The sequence below is a fragment of the Peromyscus leucopus genome, chromosome 9, assembly GCF_004664715.2.
Source record: "Peromyscus leucopus breed LL Stock chromosome 9, UCI_PerLeu_2.1, whole genome shotgun sequence".
NCBI classification, from domain to species: domain Eukaryota; kingdom Metazoa; phylum Chordata; class Mammalia; order Rodentia; family Cricetidae; genus Peromyscus; species Peromyscus leucopus.
Genome location: NC_051070.1, coordinates 89,663,307 through 89,689,377, shown reverse-complemented (window position 1 = coordinate 89,689,377; position 26,071 = coordinate 89,663,307). Strand labels below are relative to the sequence as shown.

The following is a 26,071-nucleotide window of genomic DNA, read 5'->3' as shown; positions in this document are numbered from 1 at the left end:
GTCCTTTGTCCCAAACCACTTTGCACTGATGTCTACCTTCATTGTACTTTCTAGAGTGTTACAGATTTTGGGGTTTCCTTTATTGCAAGACCATTCAAGAGCAAACTGGAGCACCCTACTTGCAACACCTCTGCTAAAAGTATTACAAAGTATTTTCCTTTGCAGATCCACATCACCAGCCATTTTTACTCAATAGTCCCGGAGGCTCCTCAGTAGTTCTAAGTGGACTCTATCCAAGATCTCTCAGATATCTCAAGTCTGTGCCCCTACTTTTTGGTTTGAGCAGATCTGAAGTAATGAGGTGGTCCCTTATTGGACAGATATGCTGATATGATGGCTCTGATACTCAAGGACGTGCATGTGTGGAGGTACTTCATAAATGCAGGTGTCCTCAGGGGCTCGGTGATTTCTCATTTCTCATGCAGCAATTGCAGAAGGTTGGGCCACCATGGAGGAGAGCCTGACCCTGAGAAATTTCACGTGGGTGAGAAGTAAACCTGCCTCTGCCTGACAGGCGGACAGGCTGCTGTAGCTGCTATTAAAGCTTCTAGAAGACAACCAGCCCTGAGTAAGCAAGGATGGCTCTCAGGCTTCAGAGCTCTTTCCTGGAGGCTTGTGCCTCTCTTCACTCTGATCCTACTCAGGGATGCCCTCCTCTGGAAATGCCTTCGGGCCGGCCCATTAGAAGTATCATCCAAACCAATTTTATTAACTTTATAGTCACCCTTTCGTTTTGGCTCAAAGTAGTTCTGCTCAGTTGGTTAACCTACATTTATACTATACTTAGCTCTAAATTGATGACTGAGCTATTTCTAGGCTACTGTGCATAATGAGATCATTCCAAAGAATAAACTCTAGAAGGATATTCCTAACATTTTTTCAAATACTGTCTTATGCCACAGTGAGACTACTGGAAACTATGTACAGCTAGCTATCAAAATAAAAGGTATTTATTTTCATCTAGAGATTCCATTTTCTCACTTCCAAATACTTTAGGTATATGAGGACCCAGAATTATGTTTCTATTTTTCCTTAAAGTCAGATCTGGTATAACACCATGGCACATGTATACTTAGACCCCATCCACTACCCAGGGCAGATGTTTCTCACAACCTATATTGTCTGCCATATGCACTCAGTGGCATGTTTCTGAACTACTTTACAGGTAAGGAAATTGACACTGAAAGATGAATCTGCATTGAAGGTAGTACTTCTTTTTTTTCTTTTTTGGTTTTTTGAGACAGGGTTTCTCTGTGTAGCTTTGTGCCTTTCCTGGGACTCACTTGGTAGCCCAGGCTGGCCTCGAACTCACAGAGATCCGCCTGGCTCTGCCTCCCGAGTGCTGGGATTAAAGGCGTGCGCCACCACCGCCCGGCAAAGGTAGTACTTCTTAATGGCCTCTCCCTAGTATGTCCCTCAGCTTCCACTATAGACAGGCCTAGAATCTCCAAGCCCAATACAACTTTCATACCTGACACATGCTGAGTCTGCATCTCTCTCTCTCTCTCTCTCTCTCTCTCTCTCTCTCTCTCTCTCTCTCTCTCTCTCTCACTCTCACACACACACACACACACACACACACACACACACACACACATACACACACACACAGACAGAGTTTAATATACAAAAGAATTTTTCAGCTCCCCAGACCCACATTTCACCCTTTGGGAATGACAGCAACCTTTGGTAAGAATAGATGTGCACTGTCCACAGAGGCTATAGGTATGATGGAGTCCAGCTTCAAATCCAGGCTTTGACCTGTATTCCTACCTCACCGTTGTACAGTACTACCTCTCAGGGGCTGCCTCCTGCACCTGCAGCTCCTCCAGTGTCCTCCAGTTGTTCTTAGCACAATGGCATCCAGTACTTGTGGTGCCCCTGAGGTCTGTTCCCACGACACTTGAGTTAGCGTGTCTGCTTGCGGGAGGCCGTTCTCTCTCCAGGCTCGTCCCTCTCCAGCTTCCTCCTTGACTTTTTCCTTTTTTTTTTTTTTTTTTTTTTTTTTTGTTTGTTTGTTTTTTGTTTTTCAAGACAGGGTTTCTCTGTATAGCTTTTGGAGCCTGTCTTGGAACTCACTTTGTAAACCAGGCTGACCTGTCTCCCGAGTGCTGGGATTAAAGGTGTGAAGCCACCACCGCCCGGCCCTTCCCTGACTTCTAACTGTTCAGCTGTCAGCTTTCCAGGGAGCTTCTCCTGGACCCGACTTTCCTCCCAGGCTCTGCTGAAGCCCAAAGTACACTTAGCCTTCCATGGACATTCTCCATATTTCATGATGTCACACACCCAATTCTGTAATGAACCCTGAGGGTCAGAGGGCTTTGTGACTGAATCACCAAGCACACCACAATGCATGTCACAAACTCCATAAGCACTGTATAAATCACAAGAAGTTGCACACCACGCCCACGCAATGGCAGAAGCGGCTTCATAATTACATAAGTGACAGAAAGCTTGGCTGAACTTTCTACACTGGCTGTCTTGCTTACCTGGACAGTCTCCTGAGAAACTGCCCACAGCTACCTTTCACTTCATGTTTTTGAGGAGATGGGTAGAAAGGCTAATTTTGGGCTCCAGAGTTAAACCCAGGCATGAGGGGCATATTCCAGCCTTCAGGCACCAGAAGACTCTGGTGGTGGCCAGATGACCAAAGTCAGACATGAGAAGCAGCACTATGGGACCTCACTGGAACTGTTAGATGGAATGACACAAGTCTAGCATGGGCCAGAGGGCTCCCGTGAAGAACAAAGTGTGCCAGCCATGTCCTCACTCTATCTTCTGAGACGGTCACGCCTGATGGCCCTGGAACTTTCAGTGGAACGGGTCAATGCTAGTTTTTTGCCTTGGGCTTAAGGGAATTTGATTTGTGTGTCAAATACACCAGAAGGTGCTCTGATAACACTGTATTTTGCCTGGCTCACAGCCACTATTCAACAGATGTCAGCTCCCTTTCTCTCCCCAGGTCCCACCTACCACACAGATCTGTATAAACCGCAGGAGACAGTGCCACCCAAGGGTCTGGCACAGAGCCTGGCACTCACAGTGGACCTGTTGAGCATCACACTCTCCGACTGCACAACAGGAAACAGAGAGACTTCAGAGACCCTGGGGTCATCCTCACACTTTCTCACGAACCTGCCTCACCAGCTCCAGGTGAATGTACTAAATCCAGAACACTGGCTACAAAACCCTGGTCCTGTGGTTAGGCTGCCACCACTGTGGGCTGCCACTGTGGGCCACCCGAGGACATGATCACGGAGGTCTGGATGAGCCTCGCTGCTCTGCTTATGTGAGTTCCTTAGTCATTTCAGCCATCCTCTGTCTCCACGCCTGGAAAGGCAGAGACGTACTGCTACTGTAGCTTCAGCCACACCACCACGGAGACACAAGTCTCTGCACATTGCCAATTCTCTGTGTGAGCTGCCTGGTGCTGCTCCCTTTCATGTTAACCACAGGAAAAGAGCTGGACAGAAAAAAGGCCTTGTCCCCTCCAGGCTGCTCTCAGGCTTGCCAATGTGCCCATCTTAGCACGAATTCAATGTCATTTTTCTTGCTGTCAGGTTTTTTTTTCTTTTACATGTTTAGTGCACTTTACACCAAGCTTGAAGGGGAAAGTAACATACTTTAGCATGAACTATTAATCTGCTTTCCATTTGGACTAGCCAAGTTTTGCAGAAACATAGACAGTCATGATTTCTATCTTGGTAGGTGGTTTAGAGCTGTCCACCCTATGTACCAAGTCCATTCTGAATCAAAGTGCACGGGGATGTGGTTTTCAGCTGCCTGTTGTCTGTGTCTGTCCTGCCACCCTGTCCCCAGCCCCTCTCTGTCTCCGTGGTCTGTGAGAAGAAACAATATGGTCTAGTTGGGTTTTTTCTTTCCTAGAACTGCCTGGTACAAGGGCCGTGTCCCACCCTTTCCATGTAGCCCAGGCTGCTGCAAAATTGCTAACAATACAGATTGTTCCTGAGGTTGCAATCCTGCCTCCGTCTTCAAAATCAAAATGCTGGGATGATGTGTGTGTACCATCATACATGGCTCCACTAGATGCTGCTGCCGCTGCTTTTTTCCCCTGGTTTTTCAAGACAGTGTTTCTCTGTGCAGCCCTGGCTGTCCTGGAACTCACTGTATAGGCTGCCCTGCAACTCAGAAATTCACCTGCCTCTGCCTCCTGAGTGATGGTGGCGTGTGCCACCTCTGCCCGGCTCAGATACTTCTTTATGGCAGGATTAGAAGACATGGTCAGCAGAAGAACTGCTCCAGTGGTTCTCAACCTGTGGGTCGTGACCCCTTTGGAGAACACATATCAGATCTCCTGGAAATCAAATATTTACATTACAATTCATGACAGTAGCGAAATTACAGTTATGAAGTAGCAATGAAGTAATTTCGTGGTTGGATGTCAGCACAACATGAGGTTCTTTCTATATTAAGGGTTACCATGTTGTGAAGTCTGAGAACCACTGTGCTATGCCCCCGTGTGGGGAGTTATTGTCACATACGTGGGGGTCCTGAGATGAGCACAGTGTCTTGTCCTACTCAGTTGAGAACAGATGTGAGGACACACAGCTAACATGTGCACCCTCACTTTCTGCTAAGCCTTCCCTCCAAGGACCCCTGCAGTGATGGATGCTCACCACCCAAGTACCCCTGCAGTGATGGATGCTCACCACCCAAGTACCCCTGCAGTGATGGATGCTCACCACCCAAGTACCCCTGCAGTGATGGATGCTCACCACCCAAGTACCCCTGCAGTGATGGATGCTCACCACCCAAGTACCCCTGCAGTGATGGATGCTCACCACCCAAGTACCCCTGCAGTGATGGATGCTCACCACTCACTCAAGCACCCCTGCAGTGATGGATGCTCACCACCCACACTATTGTCTCCTCTGAGCTATTGACATACCTGCCCGGCCTCCAACTGCTCTTCCTCACACTCTGTGCTTAACACAGCAGCAAGTAATTCTAAAGTTAGACCACAACACTCACATTAGTGTCAAGGGCAAGGCGGTGGTGGTGCACACCTTTAAATCCAGCCTGCAGGAGGCAGAGGCTGGCGGATCTCTGACTTTGAGGACAGCCTGGCCTACAGAGTGAGTTCCACGACAGCCAGGACTACACTGAGAAACTCTGTCTCAAAAAACCAGAAAATAGAGGTCCAAAGGCTGAAAGGCTGTCTACAACCAATCCTTTCTGCTCTGGCCTGCCTCTTCCTGGCATTCTCTAGTACTCCAGCACTCCAATCATTCTCACTTCCTGGTTATTTCTGCAACATGTGAGGCATGCTCCTGCCTCAAGGGCTTTTACACTTGCTGCCTCCTATGCTAGAAAGGGCACTGGGTGGGGCTAAGATGGAGCCCATCATTTAGGTCTTTGCTCATATATGATTGCCCCAACCAGGATTTTCATGGCCACTCTGAACACTCAGAATGCTCAACTCTAGGTCCCAGCATGACCTGCTTCTTTCCAGATGTAGCTTTCTCCAGCTCACACATGGAACTCTCTTAGGAATGTCTTAGAGGTTGCTTTCTTGCCTGTCTCCACTACAGCAGAAGGCCACAAGTGCTGAGCCACTGACTCTCACTGTTGCTTTAAGGCCACAAGGACTGGACCACTGACTCTCACTGTTGCTTTAAGGCCACAAGGACTGGACCACTGACTCTCACTGTTGCTTTAAGACCACAAGGACTGGACCACTGACTCTCACTGTTGCTTTAAGGCCACAAGGACTGGACCACTGACTCTCATTGTTGCTTTAAGGCCACAAGGGCTGAGCCACTGATTCGCTACTGCTTTGCTTGTCTCAACAAGATGCTCTGACGCAAACGTAAGAGAACTGATGGGATGGAGACGAGGAAGAACTGAGCTATACTTGTGGCCATTGGCTCTTTTGCTCCCTTTCCTGTTGCCATGAGCAAATCCCTGAGCAGACTCAGCTCTGGGGAGGAAGGATTACTCAGGGTTTTGAGTGTACTCTTTCACTGCAGGGAAGATGTAGTGGCCGGGGCATAAAGTTACTTAATGTCTACCAGTCATCAGAGAAGAGGATTCTAGCACTCTGCCAGCTTCCTACTTCCGCTCTCTGTGTTCAGCCTGGATGCCATCCCGTGGGGCAGTGCTGCCCACTTTCAGGGTGGATCATTCCTAGGGATTTAATACAATCAAGTTGACAACTGAAATTAACCACCACCCTGGTCATCCTTGTTTGCTTTCGATGGCTGTGATGAATACCTGGACCAAAAGCAACTGGGTGGGGGAGGGGTTCGCTTGGTTTTCCCATCCCTACTGCAGGCACCAGTGAGGGAAATCAGGGCAGGAACTGAAGCAGGGCAAAGGCGGGAAGAACCAGGGGACAGCTGCACACTGGCCCACTCCTCTGGCCAGAGATGGCACTGCCCACAGTGGGCTAGGCCCACCTACATCAATCAGCAATCAAAAACACCCACAGGCCAGTCTCCTGGAGGCAACCCCTCACCTGAGGTGCCTTCTTCCCAGGTGACTCTAGTCTGTGTCAAGATGACAAAAGCCAAGGGCCACACTGCTAACTCCTTTTAGATGAAGGGAAGAAGACTGGGATGCTCCGGCGACGAAGGCTGCCTGGGCCGCCTTCTAGTTAGCCGACTTATTCCACTGAAGTAGCTGAGACTCTAGCTGAAAACTCTGGAACTTCCACAGAGAGGCTCTAGGCTGGCTCCCAGGGGACCCAGTGAGAACTCTCCAGAGGACAAGGATAACGGAAGGCTGGCCACAAGCCAACATACTTACCTCTCCAGTATGAAATGCCACATGATAGAGTAACTGTTTCGTGACCACCCAATTTAATCTTCACCAAAAGGCTATGAAATATTTTAAAGACAAAAGCTACTTAATGTACTGTGAGACTATTGCAAGGCAAAGGCATGGTCTGAAAAAGACCGGAAGCTCCATGGCACCTGCCTACTCCTTTGGTAGGTTTGGACAACTAAAATTCAAAACAGAAAAGGGATTTGCATCCAGCAAGCAGCCGAGCTGGGATGTGAGTATGGACCTCCCAGACTCTCTGGTGAAGTTTACCACGAGTGCTTGGACCTCAGAGGCAGTTCTGGCCTGTGCCTTCTTCCTGAGACAATCATGTCTCCAGGTCAGAGACACAAGGCTAGCAAATGCTCACTACTTCAGTGTTGGACATAGAGGCCACGTGTTCCACTCCCCAGGGGTCAGCACCGGGCTAGCCACCCTGCTCACTCACCTCCAGTACACGAGCACAGCAATGAGAAGAACGAGGCACAGGAAGGTCAAGGCTGAGACCACAATCAGGGGGATGATCCACTCCATCCGCCCCGGGGAGGGGCGGCTGATCATTCCAGAGGTGTTCTTCTCGGCTACAAGAGAAATCAACCAGTCAGTGGGCAGACGATACTGAGCGCCCCTCAGGGAGAACTGAGCCCTACCCACTCTGAAGCAGCACAGGGCAAGGGGGGCAAACGGCTGTCCTAACCCAAGCACCATCGTCTTCTGCAGGTGGCACTCCTCAGTGACCAGAAGGATGGATTCGCTTGTGAGAGTAAAGTCATTTCTAAGGAGAGCTCTGCAGAAGACAGACTTCAGCTTTACACCGAGGACGTTTCTCAACCCAGAGAGAACCTCGGGTGCACTCAGAAATCGCACTCAGGGCCCAGAAAGGAAGACAACTGAGAACAGGGAATCAGCTTCCCCCTGCTCACAGCACGCTCCTGCCTCTAGACTGCAGCCACAGGCCTGGGGTCAAGTGGCAAATCTACCAACTGGTGGAGTTCCTCCTGGCCACCCAATATTCTTACCCAGCATACCTTTCTTCCAGCATCTATTATCTCCAGAAGCCTTAGCAGGACAGCTGAGTCGGTCTTGAACTATGGGGCAGATGCCTGGGAATGGCTAGGGTTGTGAGTGAGACACAGACGTAGACCAGAGAGTCCACGTGCAGAGGCAGGCAGGGACAAGGTTAACACTAATCTCTGAGGCAAGACCCCAACACTCCAGGGCTGCTGAGCAGCTGTCTATGTACAGCAAGGATCCCACCTGCTCGGCAAAAAGAGGTCAGCACACTGCCAGCCCGGAAGTGTCCCTTGGCAGCATGGACTACATGCAGGATTAATCAGGCTGTTTCCAAGGGAGGGAAGATGGGCCCAGGAAGCAAGAGATAGCAGGCCTTAGGAGCAGATATCTGAAGAGGTAAGATCCTGGCCTCGAGGTGTGCTTCTGTGTGACGCAGTGCATTTTGCTGCGTTTCTGGTGTGTTTACTTTTAGACACAGGCTCCTGAAGTGGCCCGCCCAGGTGCTTCCCAACTCACTGAAGAAAAACCAGACAGGCAGCAAACCCCACTGATTAAAACCGCTAGAAGCCTCTCAGTGTTCGGGACTGCCTTGTGGACCACTGCACACACCCTTCCAGAGGGCAGGGATGCAGCAGGGGCCCACCCAGGCCTTTGCTGGGAGGATCGGTTTTGAAGAACTAATCACAGGCAACTAACGTGGTGCCAGGGGAAGCGCAAGGGCTCAGTGGAAAAAACAACACTGAAGGCTGTTCTCACACTGCCCGAGGGAAGCAAGGTTCAGAGCAAGATCAGCTAGGCGAGCGTGTTCTGAGCAGAGGCCATGCGACTGTGGGAGTGCAAGGATGGGGGACTAGGATGGAAAACCAGAAGTCAATGAACCCAGGCCTCAGAGGCTCAATGAAGGGCACGGACTTTAGTCCTAACAGTGCAAGCTACTGTCGTGTTTGAAGTGAAAGTGAACAGCTCCTCACCTTCACACTCTTCTCCACACACTGCCTTAAGTGCAAAGAGCGACAACCGTCCAGCGGGGCCAGGGGTGCACATGAGAATAATTTTGCAGGGCTCCTCAGGGGTCAGTTCAGCCAGGTAATTACCTGGCTGCTGGTGGGAGCATCTCAAAGACCCAGAGGTCCCACTAATGGAAGGAGTGTCAGGAGGCGGAGAGCAGAGGCCATGTGACCCATTAGCTCTGCTTTTACCCTGGGAAGCCCCCAGGTACGGGGGATGCCCAGTGTCTTGGTTCTCTCCCACCTGACAGAAAAGGATTCCTGCCTGCGGTCCACTTTCAATTCTAAACAGCCACTGGTATTGCTGCCATTCTAAAACCTGTAAGACCACTCCAGAACTGCTTTGGCTTTGGGGGACCATAGCAGTAGATGTGGCTGTGAGGCTCTGTGGCACTCTAGTTGTCCCTGAAACTGAGTCTGTATCTATGTTGGTGCTTCTGTCTGCCCCTTCCTCTTCCTTCACAAGATGACCAAGGTTTGTAGCCAATCTTCACAAAGGCCCAGGGCCAAACAGAGTGATGATGAGAGGCTCCTTGATGTCTGGCAGGTAAGTCCTCGATTTACAGCCAGCTTTGGTAGAGCTGGCCGAGTCACCTCTTCCTAGCACTGTGTGGTGCTGTGTGACACTGTCCCCAAGGCAATGCTGTACAGGAGACCTCAGCTGGCAGTCACTTGCGGGCTGACAGTGCGGATTTCAGTCGTTGCCTGTGGCTGGTCTTCCTTTAAACACCTGATACAGGGCTGGGACCAGATTCCCAAATGCGATGCAAGGCAGTTAGCCTCACTGCCAACTTCACAGCACTGTCCTGTCTTGTGCATCAGGGGCCTGGAAGTGGTTTCCACTTCCTGTTAAAATCCCGCAAGCTGTCACGCTACTGAACCCCGGGTTTCTGCCCAGAGAGAACAGGGGGAGTGCCCAACCAGCCAGCCCTGCAGCACTACAGAATGTCTACCTGACAGACCACATTTCAAGTGGGAAGACCCACCTTTTGTCTGGATCTTCCGAGGTGAAAAAATCCACCTTAGATCTGGGCTACACCTTCTGGTGGCAGCCTATATAAAGGCCCTGAAAGAAGGAAGTGCTTGCTCTTTGCCTGCCCTCCCTCTTGGTGGCAAGTTCAGCCCTTAGCTGGCATTAGAGGCTACTTCAGGAATCCAGTGCATACTGAAGACCAGCTGACACATGCAGCCTTGTGGACCTTTCATCAGGAGAGAGCCACTGCTGGGATTAGTCAGATCATAACCTGTAAGCCACTCTACCAGACCCAGTTTTCAAACACAGAGTCCTTCTGTCAGTTGTTTCTTTAGAGAACCGTGACCGATACAGCGTCCCTCAATGAGAAGATGTGTGTACAATGTCTGGAAGTGTCCCCACATCAGGCAAATGGAGAGCGCAATCCCCCACTGCCATCTGTGTGTAACCCTAGGTAAGTGAGCGACTGTTATAATCACCACTGCTAATTTCTCTATGCCTCAGTTTCGTCCTCCGTAAAAGGAGGTGACAAATCTGTCCCCTGCTTTGTGGAGTAAGTATAGATACGACATTTAGAATGTTGCCTGGTATGTGTCTGGATACCATTAGCTGTTGTGCCTGTCCCCATCACTATATGCTATCATCACTCCTGCCCTCTGAACTGTGAGCATCACCACATCAGTTCCATCACTCCTGCCCTCTGAACTGTGAGCATCACCACATCAGCTCCATCACTCCTGCCCTCTGAACTGTGAGCATCATCACATCAGCTCCATCACTCCTGAACTGTGAGCATCACCACATCAGCTCCATCACTCCTGCCCTCTGAACTGTGAGCATCACCACATCAGCTCCATCACTCCTGCCCTCTGAACTGTGAGCACCACCACATCGGCTCCATCACTCCTGAACTGTGAGCATCATCATATCAGCTCTATCACTCCTGCCCTCTGAACTGTGAGCATCACCACATCAGCTCCATCACTCCTGCCCTCTGAACTGTGAGCATCACCACATCAGCTCCATCACTCCTGCCCTCTGAACTGTGAGCATCACATCAGCTCCATCACTCCTGCCCTCTGAACTGTGAGCATCACATCAGCTCCATCACTCCTGCCCTCTGAACTGTGAGCATCATCATATCAGCTCTATCACTCCTGCCCTCTGAACTGTGAGCATCACATCAGCTCCATCACTCCTGAACTGTGAGCATCACTACATCAGCTCCATCACTCTTGCCATCTGAACTGTGAGCATCACCATATCAGCTCCATCACTCCTGAACTGTGAGCATCACCATATCAGCTCCATCACTCCTGAACTGTGAGCATCCTTACATCAGCTCCATCACTCCTGCCCTCTGAACTGTGAGCATCATCATATCAGCTCCATCACTCCTGCCCTCTGAACTGTGAGCATCATCACATCAGCTCTATCACTCCTGCCCTCTGAACTGTGAGCATCACCATATCAGCTCCATTACTGGTCTCTTCTTTATCAGTTGCCCAGCCCAGCCCCAAGGGGATTCGATGGCCACTGAATCTGACTCCTCCCTGTAAGACCTGAGCATGTGGTCACACAGCACTTTAGACACACAGGGCATAGCATAGGAGTCTGCCTGTCTGCACACCATAACGAGCTGCCTATAGGACACTGGAGCTTGAAAATTGGCCTCAAGGGGAGACCAACCACATTCTTTCTGCTTCAGAAAGACAGCTGTCCAGTTGTTGACTCACCTGTGACCCTAATGGAAGAACAAGCTGCTAGGAGCTACTAAGAACACATGGCATCCTCACAGGCTGTCACCTGCTCCCCAAAACCTTCCACATGCCTCTGAAGACAAGGAATCACTGGGAGTTCCCCAGTATCTGTAGAAGTCTGTTCAGGCCCCCAGTGGCTGCCTGAGGACACAGACAGTACAAGCTTATATATGCTGTGTTTTTCCTATACATAAAGTTTATGATACAGTTGAACCCATCAATTAGAGTAAGATTAATAACAGTAAAATAGGACAATTTAGAACATCCTGGAATGAAAACTTTTTCTCTCAAAATAAGAACCATGATAATAGGTAGTATCAATCTGATAACTATGCAACTAATGCAAGTGTAGGTGGTGAATACAGTAACAACAGAGAATTCACTTTCCAGGTAGCATGGAGTTAAGACAGTGTGACATTTTTTCAAGATTCTCATAACCACAGGGCATTTGGGAGGCAGAGACAGATAGATCACTGTGATTTTAAAGGCAGCCTGCTCTACATTATATAATTGCTAGATTCTAGAATTTCCCTTTAATTTTGTTTGGACAATAGTTGACTGCTGGTAACTTAAACACAGAAAACAAGCCTTGGGGACTCCTGTACACTTTCTTTTCAACTGAGGCAGTGTGTCTGACAGCAAGCTCCTGGGCCTCAGACCAGGTGGAGCTACAAATGGGCAGGTCTGTGTGTGGCTTTGCCTAAGTAACTGGCAGCCTCCGAGCCTCTGGACCCTTCCTCTATTAGAGGAAAGCAGGTGGTAACATTCACCTCTACTGGGCACATGAGGATTACACTGATGGCCTACCTAAGGCTGACTCTAAATTATGTCTGTATAATTCTCCAGTCAAATGCAAATGAAATCCTGGGGCTCCTTGTTCAAAGCTCACTGAGGAGTTTCCAGAAGGGACCTGGGTAACATGACTGCAGACATGAGCCGTTCTGAGACAGCGACTTTGAGTGTTCATCTCGCCCTCACAAAGCTGCTTTTAACCACTAGTGGCCAGCGCCATTAATCCTGCCTGACGCAGAGGAGGGTCTCGAGCTCAGAGGACGGACTTGCTTCAGAACCACCTCCCACACGAAACTGAGCAACTGGCCAACAGGCTCTGGGCATGTGAAGAAGGGAGACAGGGAACGCAGCACCTCCCTTCCTCTCAAGATTCATGTCTGCATCCAGCAGCAATTGAATACAGTGCCTTCATTCTGTTAAAAAAATTCAAAAAAAAAAAAAAAAAAAAGAAAAGAAAAACAGTTTTCAGTGGCATATGTCATCACTGAATTAATGCTGTTTGCCTTTTACTGGCTTGGCTCTCATCCCAGTAGAAGCAAATAAAAACGAGCACAATGTACTATAAATGCTACAGGCAGAGACGTCAGATGGACCCAGCTCAAGTACTTCCTGCCTTGAGGAAGGGCTCAGCTCCAGCCACAGGTCAAGAACTCCTGAGCTGTTACAACTGAGACCAGATCGGTCACAAGGCATTGCCTAGACAGAGAAAATGGCTCCCTTCTCCTTCAGAGAGACACGGAAGGAGGGTGCTCTCATCATGGTGACTTCACTGGAGTTGTTCTGAGTGACACCCTCATCAAAACCACCCACTGTGAATAAAGGTGGCTGCTGCTGCGTGTGTCTGTGAGCGCACATGATGTAAAAGTTACCATTTTAAGCATTTCTAAGTATACAGGAAGTATATAACTAGGGCTAGGCGTCACCACTGTTGGGAGGCTCATCTCCCCAACATTTTGATCTTACAAAGAGGAAACTGCACTTGGTAAATCACAGCTTTCTATCCCGCTCTCCCGGCCTCTAGTCCATATAAGAACTGAGGTCCAGGGTCTTACACAGGAATCCCATACGATCTGTAGTAGTGGCTGGCTTATTTCACTTAGCACACAGTACTCAAAGGCTTCTCCAGGGCACGTGTGTGGCAGGGGTCTGTTTCGCTCCCTCCTGCTCCCCCGCCCCCGCCTCCACCAGGGTTTCCTTTCCAAGGCTCAGCAATGTTGCATTTTGGTGTGCATTCCAGCTGCTTGCTTCCATGTGTTTGGTGTGCATTCCAGCTGCTTCCATGTGTCTGGCGTGCATTCCAGCTGCTTGTTTCCATGTGTTGACTACTGTGTGAACAATGGGACTGAAACCCACATGTGCAGATGCCTCCTCAAGCTGCTGCTGGGAACTCTGGGATTAGAGTCTTACGGTCATTCTATTTCCTTTTTTTTTTTTTTGGTTTTTTGAGACAGGGTTTCTTTGTGTAGCTTTGCACCTTTCCTGGAACTCATTTAAACATCTGCCTCTACTGTGTCTCCCAACAACTGTCCATATCTCCCCTCTAAGAGTGTTAAAAATGGTCCCCGTTTTTCCTGATATCTTATTGTTAGTATTAGCTTTAAAATACTGTGATATAGTAACCTCTTTTACAGGGCCATGAGATTTTTCTTTATCTTCCTGGAGTCCTGAGGATACAGTAGTTTCAGAGAACCAGTTGCTCATCAATTTTACACACAATTGACATGTGTAAACCACACTAGAGTACCATTTGTCTCTACTTGTACCTATGCCCAGAGTTCTTGTGAGCAAATCTCCTTCCCAACTCCACAAATGCCTGTTTACCAGACCAGACAATCAAAGGGTGAACTGTCACCTCTGAAAAAGCTTGGAATGTTAAGGGTGTCTAATCATTGCCAATCTAATTCAAAGCCTCACACATATAGCTAGTCCTAAACCACCAGATTGCTACAGAGATACTTGAACCATCATGTGGAGTATAGCTACATTGTTCACACAACAGCCAAGACTCGGAAGCAACTGGAATGCCCATCAGTGGCTGAAGGAAGGATACCAGAAGCACCATATGGTCCTGAAGTTGGCTGGAGAAAGAAGCCATATACAACCTTACATCAAATATCCCGCCCCTACTCCTACTCCAATTCCTAATTCCAACCTCCTTCTTTGGGTTTGGTTTTTTCACATTAATAATTACACAGATTTTCTTAGTTCAAAGATCACATGGAGTATGGGAAGAGAAACTTTTGAGGAGCCAATACTCTTTTGAGAGGAAACTAAACCATGTTTGGCATCCTGAACACTGCTTTGGGTTCCCGAGAGCTGGTACCATGATACTCGTGGAAATGGTAAAGACTCACACTAGATACAGCTCACAAAAGGAAGCAGACCAGTGTAGCTAGCCTCGGTTGAAAATTACCTATGACATTTCTCCAGTGTCTTCTGCCATGTATTTTAAATGAAGTGCACTATATTGGTCCCAACCCATGAACAGCTCAGTACTGTATTTGTGACTTCTTCTTTATCTTGGAGAACTTGCTCTGATGCTAATTTTTTGAAAATATTACGTTTATTTTGTGTGTGTGCATGCATGTGTATGTATGTTTGCTTGTGTAGAGTGTATGTGCACTCAAGTGTAAGTGTGAAGGTCAGAGGACAACTTGCAGGAGTTGGTTTTCTTCTAGCTCGTTTTCTGGGGATGGAACTGAAGTTGTCAGTCTTGACAGCAGGCACCTTTAGTGGCTGAGCCATATTACTGGCTTTTTGCCTTTAAATCGGTGACTCTCCTCTCCTCTCCTCTCTCCAAATAATCTTCCTTCAAAGTTTACTTGATAGGAATACCACAAGTCTGGTCTGTCAGCTTTGGCAGTGTTGACACTTTGGGACAGATAATCGCTCCCTGTGGGCTGTGTGTCACTAGTCCCTGGCCCTATCCTCGTAGATCCCAGGAGAACTCCCTGTCTAACAACCCGAACAGTCTCCACGGCTCTGCAGGGAGGGGCAGAACACCGGACTGAGAAGTTCTGCTGTAACGGAGCCCTGGCAGCTTCTGAAGGATGCCCTTTATGATGTTCATGTGCTACTTCTGAAGGATGCCCTTTATGATGTTCATGTGCTACTTCATCTGCAATCATCTCACGCTGCTCACTCTCCAACTAGTACCAGAGCCCAGAGGAGGCCCTGACGCATCATGCAGACTAGTCCTTGCACCTTGGATTGACAAAGCCTGTCTTGGGCCCTGCTGGACCACATGCTGAGAACTGGACACGCTCCTTTACCCTCCTAAACCTGGGTTTCCTCATAGGTATGGTGGTAACCATGACAGCAAAGCCCTCAAGGGGGTGCCTTAGGATAAGTGACAGGAAAGTGGCTTCAGCACGGGGAGGAAACTCGAACCCAGGCTGTTGTTTCAATAACTAGCTTTTTAACGTTGGGTCCCTTAGAGGTTTTCTACACTTCCTCAAAGGAGCAAGCTTTCTGGATCTTAGCATCCTCCACTGTGGTTCAGCTCAGAGCACAGCAGCAACCTAGGAACTACCTATGTCCCTTTGCAGCATTGGGCCATCTAACACCAGGTCACACATGCTGTGTCCTGAAGTTTGTCATTTGCCATCCCTGACCCACACCATCATCTTCAGCACCCAGCCTGGGATAGACCTAAAGAGGCAGGAAGTAGGTTCTAAGCAGGGTGTGATTTGAAAACCATCGTTTCCCTCACCTACGGAGGCAAATACTGACAAGCCCAGCCCTAAAGGATGAGCTCCCAGGTGGCATGCATTCTGAAATATTTACGCTATGGCATGCTGTTCTCACACACCATCCAGGAACTACATCAGCTGGCTTCAAATCTGCCTCACATTGCAGGCTGTGGCTCCTTAATGAGGACTCACAGGCTAGAGGTCCATGCAGCACTGATCCAGGGATGCCTGGGCACTGGGAAAAGGTTTGGTGAAGGACACACACACACACACACACACACACACACACACACACACACCCCTCCAGACCCTAAGATCACTGCCAGTACAATGACTGATGGCAGTAGTCACCACTCCGGTGGTGGGCCCAGGGACACATTTAATTTGGCATATACCAAAGCAAATTGGTTTTAAAATTTAAAAATTGGAGTACCCTGCCCAAAACTAGGATTTCTGACTCACGAGGAGTTTCCAGTGACAACTGTGGGAGCTGGGGTGGCACTCTGGAGTTTGCTATTGTCCTTGACACTCTGTATTGTGGAATATCTGGTCTTCCCTCTCACCAAGATGTCTGATTTCTGTGTGCCCGAGTTTGCCACTACCTCCTGTAGTAGTATTTCAGAGATGCAGTGACATCACCATCATGGAAGGCGTCTACGCAAGTCTTTGGGGGATACTGCCTGAAGTGTAACACACTTGGCTAACTTTAGGCATTGTTGAGTTTTCAAAGACACTGAAGATTGATTCAGTGACACTTTTCCGTCATGAGAAAAAAATTTAACTGTGGAATAAACAAATATATACCCAAAGTCTCTAAGATCAGTCACCACCAACATAAAAATGATGGTGATTTCAGCTGAAACAAAACCAGACCCAAGCTGGCAGAGCGGGTGAAGGGCGTGGTAGGAAGGATGGAGGAGGACTGAGATCCTGGGACCACACAAGGTTGGGGCTTTGCCGTCCCCCTCAGTTATTTGAATCCTTTATTAAACAACACATACTTTTTTTTTTTTTTTTCATTTTATACCAGAGGCTGGAGAACGGCAGAGTGTGGGACAAATCAGGCCGACTGCCTGTTTGTATGAACAGAACGGCCTGGCGTACAGTCACAGCCAATCACTGATATCTTGTCCATGGCTGTGTGTGCTGTAAGGCTGAACCTGAGAGCTGAGAACTGTGGCCTGGAAAAACTGTTCACTACTTGGTTTTTCTCCTAAAGGTTTGCAAGTCATGACATCTACCCAGAACCACTTTCAAATTCAAATCACCAGAAATTCAGAACATTCTCTGTGGCTTTAGGGAGAGGTGGACCTTGCTGTTCTGACTGCAGAGATCACAGGACAGATGAGTGTTCCTGGACAGTCTCATGTATCCCCAGCTGTCCCTGAACTTTATGGAGCCTAGGATGACCTTGAACTTCTGATCTTCTTGTCTCACCCTCTGAGTGCTGGGATTACAGGTATGTGTTACCGTGCATGGTGTATGCAGTGCTGGGATTACAGGTATGTGTTACCATGCATGGTGTATGCAGTGCTGGGATTACAGGTATGTGTTACCATGCCCGGTGTATGCAGTGCTGGGATTACAGGTATGTGTCACCGTGTCCGGTGTATGCAGTGCTGGGATTACAGGTATGTGTTACCGTGCCCAGTGTATGCAGTGCTGGGATTACAGGTATGTGTTACCATGCATGGTGTATGCAGTGCTGGGATTACAGGTATGTGTCACCGTGCATGGTGTATGCAGTGCTGGGATTGCAGGTATGTGTTACCGTGCTGGTGTATGCAGTGCTGGGATTACAGGTATGTGTTACCGTGCTGGTGTATGCAGTGCTGGGATTACAGGTATGTGTTACCGTGCTGGTGTATGCAGTGCTGGGATTACAGGTATGTGTCACCATGCCCGGTGTATGCAGTGCTGGGATTACAGGTATGTGTCACCATGCCTGGTGTATGCAGTGCTGGGATTGCAGGTATGTGTTACCGTGCATGGTGTATGCAGTGCTGGGATTGCAGGTATGTGTTACCGTGCCCAGTGTATGTAGTGCTGGGATTACAGGTATGTGTTACCGTGCCCAGTGTATGCAGTGCTGGGATTACAGGTATGTGTCACCGTGCTGGTGTATGCAGTGCTGGGATTACAGGTATGTGTCACCGTGCCCGGTGTATGCAGTGCTGGGATTACAGGTATGTGTTACCGTGCTGGTGTATGCAGTGCTGGGATTACAGGTATGTGTTACCGTGCATGGTGTATGCAGTGCTGGGATTACAGGTATGTGTCACCGTGCATGGTGTATGCAGTGCTGGGATTACAGGTATGTGTCACCATGCCTGGTGTATGCAGTGCTGCAGTGCAGAAACTGGGCTTTTTGCATGATAAACAAGTACTCTGTCGATTTAGTTACATTATCAAACTCCCGTAGGTCATTTTAACTTCAGGTAGCTGGGAAATTGCTCTTTAATGCTCATTCAGATTGCGAATCAACCCACTGATGCCCCACCAAGTTCCCACTGTTCTGTGGCATTTGTCCACTGGCAGCACTCCTGAGCACTAGTAAGACAGGCGTCTTTCAGGGACTTGTGTGTCATCCTTGCACGGCAGCCATACTAAACTTCTCTGTAGCATTCCAATAATTTTAGCCGGGCAGTAGTGGTGCACATCTTTAATCCCAGCACTCGGGAGGCACAGGCAGCTGGATCCGTGTGTGAGGCCAGCCTGGTCTACAGAGTGAGTTCCAGGACAGCCAGTGCTACACAGAGAAACCCTGTGTTGAAACTTCCTGTCCCCTCCCCCGTCCCCCACCCCCACCCGCACACACAAGACAGGTAGCTTTATGAGCACTATCTCTGCACTGACTGAGGACTTCTCATTACTTTGCAGACAAGGTCACTGACACAAACTTACTCGAGGGTCAAGTGAATGAGGGGGTAGACCTACTGAGTTGACTCCAAAGGCCACTCCCACCAACTGTAAATGTTTTCTGATGCTGGGATGGAAGGGGATGGAAGAGGGATGGAGGCTGGACTTGGGAATCCCAGGGTTCACTCTCTTCTCCCTTTCTTGGGAATTCCTCTCACCAGAATTAGTCTTGGAGCCCAGCCTTGCAGCTTCCCAAGCTACGGAACACTCCCAATTCAAGCACACCGCAGGCACTGTCTTCAGAAGAATGGCAAAGAAATGTTTCTGAAAAGCAGGCTTGTAGTGGGTATTTGTTCCACCTATGACCTTGGGGTTTCAGCCCCTAGGGCGTGGCCTCTTGGCTAGCTTAAAACCTGAAGAGCACATTCTTGGATGGTGGAGACTGACTCCGGCGGCGGGAAGTAGTGTAGGACCAGCTCTCAACCTTCCCGGACTCTGTGTAGGATTTGCCTTATCCTGTGTTAGGGAGTTGTTCTCCTCAATATAATTCCTTAGTAAACAATTCCTTTATCAGTAATCTGTGGACTTTCTGCATAACAGGCTGAGTGCACCCAGTCCAACTCCATCCCTTGTCTTAAAGAGGAAACACACTGCCCCAAGCCACACGGCCCCTCCTCCATCTCTAGCATAGGCAAGTGTGCTTGAGAAAAGGTCAAAGGCGCAAGTGACTTCTGCTAGTATCTACCCCCTGGTGTGCTATTTCCATTAAAATCTGACCCTCAGCATGGCCAATGCTCCCTTCATCTTCATGCTCTCCCAGTGTCTGACTCAACCCTTATTACCACTCCCCCATCTCTATGGTCCTTCTCCACAGGGGGCTTCTCAACCCATCCAAACTCATTCCCGTTAGGATCTCTAGACCTGCCACTCCAGCAGCCCAGAATGTTCTCTCATGAGTCTGTGAGTGGCTGACTCCCCACACTGGTTTCTGTTTAAATGCATTTGTTTGCTAGGAGCATGTACCGCTGGGAGAAGAGAAGTAAGTCTCCATGGACAGTCTCTCCCTAATGCCTAGGCTAGAACCTTGCACACAGTGGGAAGGGACTCTGTATTCTTTCCTATATTTAAATGGAAGAAATTCAGTTTTTACACAGCAGTCTCTCAGGGGGCATGCACGAGAACAGCTTCATCAATGGCCCCACGCTTCCGTCATCTATACAAGGCTACTGTGACTGTCTGTCAAACTGCCCTGCACCGAATGACACCCATGGGAGACCCCTACTTAGAAAAAATTAGTTCATAGCAGCTTTAAGGGAAAGTAATTCAAAACATGAAAATGTATTCTAAGTTGAATCTTAACATACGAGATCTCAGCTTTAGATGAATTTTAATGTTTACAAGTGCAAAAGCAAATAAATATTTACCAGTTGCCTTTTTTTTGCACTCATAACTCCACAACAGCTTAAATGAAAAAAACATTGTTGCTAAACGTCTTGCAGTCTGGCAACACGAAGGGTTTCTTATTAAGAAAAGCCCTCCCAACAGTAGCAGCCCCTCATGCCACAGCTCCAGCACAAGCATCGTGATGGCTCATTAAGATCTGAGCATGTGACTGAGGGAAAACATTGCCTCTGGTGCCACAGCAAGTGGCGGCCATGCCTGCTTCCCCAGCTACCGATGGGGTTCATGGAGCCAGTGACAGCCTGAGGACAGCCAGCCTTACTGCTCAGGCCAGGACCATGGACTCCCCAGACTGGACATGTCACCTTTTCTCACTTAAAGTGGGCCTCCATTCTCCCCAGAGTTGTTGGTCACAACATCCTGACTATTTCTTCCATTGCTTTCACAACTGAACATCCCAGCTGGGCAGTTTCCTGGCTTGCTCACTCTCCTAAGTCTCCATTACCTAACTCCTTGGAATGTGCTCTAGCCAGCCACTGTCAATCATTTTTCTGTCATCCACTCTATTCCAGTATGCAGGCAAGGGGCTTCCCTGGCAGAGCATCCAGCCTAGTGCCTGGCACAATGGCTACCCAGAAATAAATGTGTTTAATAAACGACTAAGGAATAAAAATGCTTGCATGTGCATGCATGCCTTACACAGGGTTTCTCACTGACACAAAACTCACAAAATAGGCTAGGCTATCTGCCCCGAGCCCCGGAAATCTGCCTGACTCTGTCCCCTCAGTGCAGGGGTTTCAAGTGCATGTAACCATGCTTGACTTCTTTTAAAACTTCATGCTTCCAATACAAGCAATTTACTTTTCTTTGGCTACCGCCCCCCCCCCAGAAATAGAATAGGAATGGAAAACATTTTAGAACCAGTGGCCACTTTCTTCATTTGGATCTCTGTCTGAGGCCTTGGAGTTCTTCTGAAAGACAGAAGTACAGAGAAAGACTTGCTCCAGTGAGGAGAATGTATCTTACCAGGATGGACAAGATGTGGTTGCAGGCAGAGACACGGCAGGGATCCACACAATCCCAAGGATATTACCTAGTTCTCCACTCCTTACTTCCTTGACCCCCCAACTTTTAGGAATAGGTCGAGCCTGCTCAAAGCAACCTGGACTCTCAAGTGTGGACCAGCACCACTTACCTGGGTTGACAGTGATGAATTTGCTATCCTCGGATAATCGGTCCCCTCGGGACATAGGCTTTTTAGATGGCATTTCGGGCCTCCGGGGATCACTCCCTGAATAATGTTCCTCTGTGGCTGTTGGGGGCACTTGGGTGGCTGTGTCCTCATAGGGATCCAGGCCTGGGGCAACATGGCCTGGCTGGTCTGTTGCCGGGGCAGAGTGGTCCTGCCTGCGCCCAGGTATAGTCTGATGTCCCCCCTCGTCTGCAGTCCTGTGAGGGGAAGAAGGCGTGGGGGCAGGAGCGGTCTGGTTCCTCTCTTCCGCTGGACGGGTGGCCTCACTCTTCTCCTTCTTCTCAGAGTCCTTCTCCCCCTCCTCCTCATGCTCCCGCTCTCCCTCCTCACTCTCGCTCTTCTCCTCCTTCTCCCCTTCCTCTGCACCCTCGCTGTCCTTTGTAGGAGCAGAGTCGCCATCAGGCCCGGGAGCAGCTAAGGCCTCTGTAGTGGCAAGGACTGGCCGCCCTGCCTGCTTGCTGGCCGCCGCTGCAGTAGGAAGGCGTGTGGGCCACACGGCGCTGGGGAAGGAGGAGATGCCACCGCCACCGAAGCCCAGGCCTGCTAAGAGTGTGCTGGTGACCACAGAGGCCACTGTAGCCTGGCTGCCACTGGAGGAAGGACCCATCCCAGTTGCCATGGAAACAAATGAGAAGGGAATGCCAGAGGATGTCCAAGTAGAAGAGCCGGAGCTGATGGGGGCCATGTCTGCTGAAGAGGCAGGAGAGGCTGTCGGCTGAAAGGGCCACCCAGGGTGTGGAGAAGGGAGGTGAAGGAAAAAGCAGAGCAAAATCAGTAATCAAGAATCAAAGCGAGGCCCCTCTGCAAAGCCTGAGAATATTACTCATCCATCCTATAGGCTTTCATAAGCTATGGCATGAAAACTGAACATGGCTGCTGTCCAGCGTAACCAAGTCTTATTTCAGTGGCTTTATAATTACTTTGAATTAAAACATTTAACTAGTGTATTAAATTCAGTTTTTCACTGATGTGGCTCAGGATTGGGCTAGATGGGGAAATAGAAGCATTAAAAGTGCCTTAAAGACAAGCAACAAATAAGTCATAAAACAGCCAGATGCCCGCCATTTGTGTGTGTTTGGGGGGCGGGGAGGTGAGAAGCAGAAGTCAATGCTTCAAGTCAATTTCTGCTGGTGACTACCAGCTCTGAGACGTGGAAAACCACCAGATGGAATTAACTCTGCCATCACACAGGAAGGCAGTCAGCAGAGCAAGAGGGAAGGTGGCCGGCCCCGGTCAGCAGGGGCCACACTCAGGACACAAGCTCTACACATGTCTCTACAACTTCAAGTTGAGTGCAGCCCAGCCAGAGCCTTTCAGCATCTGCATTTCTCCACAGTGCAATCTATGCCTCTGCAGACTGCAACATTCCGGACAGAAGCAGGCATTCCACTTACGGAGTGCCGCCTTGGGGCCAGGGCTTGCCATGCCGCCTGCTCCGTGGCGAGGAAGCAGAGATGCAGAGGTGACAGGGAGTTTATCAAAGTGCATGGCTGCGAAGCCAGAGGCAGGGCTGCCGGGGCCGAGGCTCAGCTCATCCTTTCCTTACGTTCAACGGGGGCACAGTGATGAGGTAACTCATGTGAGCCATCTTCTACTAGAGCCAGGAGATGTCCTGGGACAGCAGTTTAAGTTCAGTCCTTATGAGCTGGTGTAGAGAACCCAAAATTGTATCTCATCACTTATGCAAGTCCAAAACAATAGAATACGCCACATTTGGGAACATCATCCAATTTTACACACACACACACACACACACACACACACACAGACCCTTAAAGTTTAAGGACAATGAGTTCGAAATCAAATGTCACATAGGATTAAGTACCAAACACAGCCTTTCATCCCAGCTTTGAGTCAACTCCTTGTCTCACTGTGTCACGATGGGCCTCAATTTCTTCACCTGTCAAATGGGAGAGACATACTACCATCCCGGGCTGTTTGGAGATGCAAATAGGATAACCTGTGTCTGGATGCTGGAATGTGCTTGGTGAGTTTCAGATTGCGATTATCCCCAGTACTGGTAATTTCTTATTGGTGGGTGGGTGACAACTTCTGGATTTTAACATGCGTGAATGGCCGCAGAGGGTAACGCCTGTATCATCTGATTCCAGACCATACATAATTACAGATCTGCAAGATTTTTATTTTGACAAAACTATACAACAGACGCCACTAATATTGCTGCACCGCACACTAATGTACACAGAAAAATGTGTATTTGTCTCTAAGCTGCTCTATGCGGGCAGTTCAACAACATTATACTGACACCTTGTGGCAAAAGCCTTAACTGTCTCCAAATTACCACCAGCTCACCCAGCAGCCTTCTCCACTTACCACCCCTGTCTTCACAATCCTGGTCCCTTGGAATACTCGGGTAGTGTTAGCTGAGAAAGAAAGAAGTTATAATGTAAACAACACACAATGTTCACATCTGCTTCCAACAAAACCCTACTTACAGACACACAAATCTAAGCTACACATAATTTTCACATCACAAAGTAGTATTCCTTTGGACACTTTCCAACCATTTCAACCTATGATACTCTGCTTGATGTTCAGTCAGGAGCTAGCCAGCTGTTCCTGATGTAAGAAATTCATTTAAAATTTGCAATTTATAATAATTATAGAACTTCAACAATGGTAAGATGCCCATGATTCCAATGGACAGTTGAATTATTGTTACATCTAATACCTGTGTAAGATTCATTTTCAGGTGCTGTTGGGCTTCTGAGTTTCATATAGATATGAAATATATGACAATATATTTGAATATATATGAAATATATGACTATATACATATTGTCACCATCTCTCATCCTTTCTAATATGCATCTTTAACTTCTGACAGTTTATCATTTCCTAAACTTCTGTTACATTTATATATGTATTTATTTATTAGAAGGGAATGGTGTGGGTGGGTATGGGTGTGTCAGAGAAGAGGGAGGGAGGGAGGGAGGGAGGGAGGGAGATGTGGAGATCAAAGGACAACTTTGTGGAGTTGGTTCTCTCTTTCCATCATGTGGGGCTAAGCTCAGCTCACCAGGTTTGGCCGCAAGCGCCTTCACAGACTGAGCCGTCTTGCCAGCCCTATGGTTTGTCTTACATTAGTTCATTAGTTCATGTATAGTACACTGTGTGCTATCACACACTTTCTTCCTGCTTGCATTGGATGGTCTCTAAGTTATGTCTGACACAGTCACATCATTTATCTTGACTGCATACCTGTCTGGTATTCTTTGTGTCTTGTAGTTCTACTCTCCCATGCAGTATTCTTAAGCACATAACTTCAATATATATTAAGTTGTATTAAGAGGCAAAGGATATAAAATTTACCATGATAGCCATTTTTAGTGTCTGCTCCAGGGATGTTCAGTCCATTCACTTTATAATGCAGCTGACCTCCCTACCACCCATCTTCAGAACTTCCTCATCTTCTAAAATGAAACTCCGGGTACACACCCACCAACTCATTTCCCTTTACCTGATCCCTGGGAACCACTACATGGTGGTATTTTATATTTCTGCATGTGACTATTCTAGATACGGCATATAAAAGTAATCATGCCCATTTGTATTTCTGTGGCTGATATATTTCTGTGGCTGATATATTTTACTTAGCATAATGTCCTTAAAGGTCACCCCTGCAATACAAGCATGGGCCAGAATTTCTTGGGTTTTTTTTTTTTTAAATGCTCAATAATATTCTCTTGTGTGTCTCTACGGTATTTGTTTAGCCATTCATTTGTTGAGGCACATTTGGCTCCTGAATAATGCTAGACATCATAACTTATAGTAGAAATATATCAACCTTTTTGTGGTTATTTAACAAGACAGGAGCATTCTATAAATCAAGACCTGCATCAAAACATTACCAAAAATGCCAGTTAACAAGGTGAGGTATGTATCCGCTATGCTTTTTGTTTTTGAGTTTTTAAGACAGGGTATCTCTGTGTAGCTTTGCATCTTTCCTAGGGTGCCGTTATGCCGTTTACCTAATCTAGAAATGGCAAGGGACCTACACACATTTTTGTTTGCCCTATATGATTAAAAAAAAAGACTCCCCCCCCCCCCGAAACAAAAAAATGTGTTATAAACAAAAAATGAATGTGTTATTAACTTTAGTCTGCCACTCCTTTTCTTGGGCCCATGGTGTCCTGTTTCTCATTTTATCAAACATGCCCCTGGCCCCCTGGACACTTGAGTTTACAATCCCTGACCTAATGATGTACTTTCATGCACAGTGTGAAAAGAGAGAAATGTGGAGATGCATCTACTAGTCAACACAACTGTTTAGATTACAGGTCAAATAGGCAGCTAAGGGAGCAAATCTAACCCCATGATCACTGAGCTACTCAAACATGTGTGTACATCCTGCTTCCGTTACACAAGATAAAAGACTCCCAGGAGCCCGCCCTGCAGTCCATGCCCTTTAAAAGGGGCGCTAAGAAGGCCAATCAGCTCAGCAGCCATTCCGTCCGCCTGCCAGCTTGATTAGTCTTGAACAGTCTCTACCTCAGTAGCCGCCGCAGTACTGCTAA

The 26,071-nt window shown here is 48.2% G+C and overlaps 1 protein-coding gene and 1 non-coding gene across 4 annotated transcripts in view; both read right to left on the bottom strand.

The window, feature by feature from the left end:
- Positions 1-26,071, bottom strand: part of Ptprg (protein tyrosine phosphatase receptor type G) — a 695,461-nt gene that overhangs the window by 70,439 nt on the left and 598,951 nt on the right. For all 3 annotated transcript variants that reach the window (XM_028880550.2, XM_028880551.2, XM_028880552.2), the window contains 3 exons: positions 23,868-23,917; positions 21,477-22,248; positions 7,232-7,364 (listed from right to left, as the gene is read on the bottom strand). In XM_028880550.2, coding sequence (XP_028736383.1) covers positions 7,232-7,364; positions 21,477-22,248; positions 23,868-23,917 — 955 coding nt within the window. The remainder of the gene's footprint in view (positions 1-7,231; positions 7,365-21,476; positions 22,249-23,867; positions 23,918-26,071) is intronic.
- Positions 18,575-18,679, bottom strand: LOC114700788. The gene has a single exon (XR_003735737.1). It is a non-coding gene; the product is annotated as a U6 spliceosomal RNA (small nuclear RNA).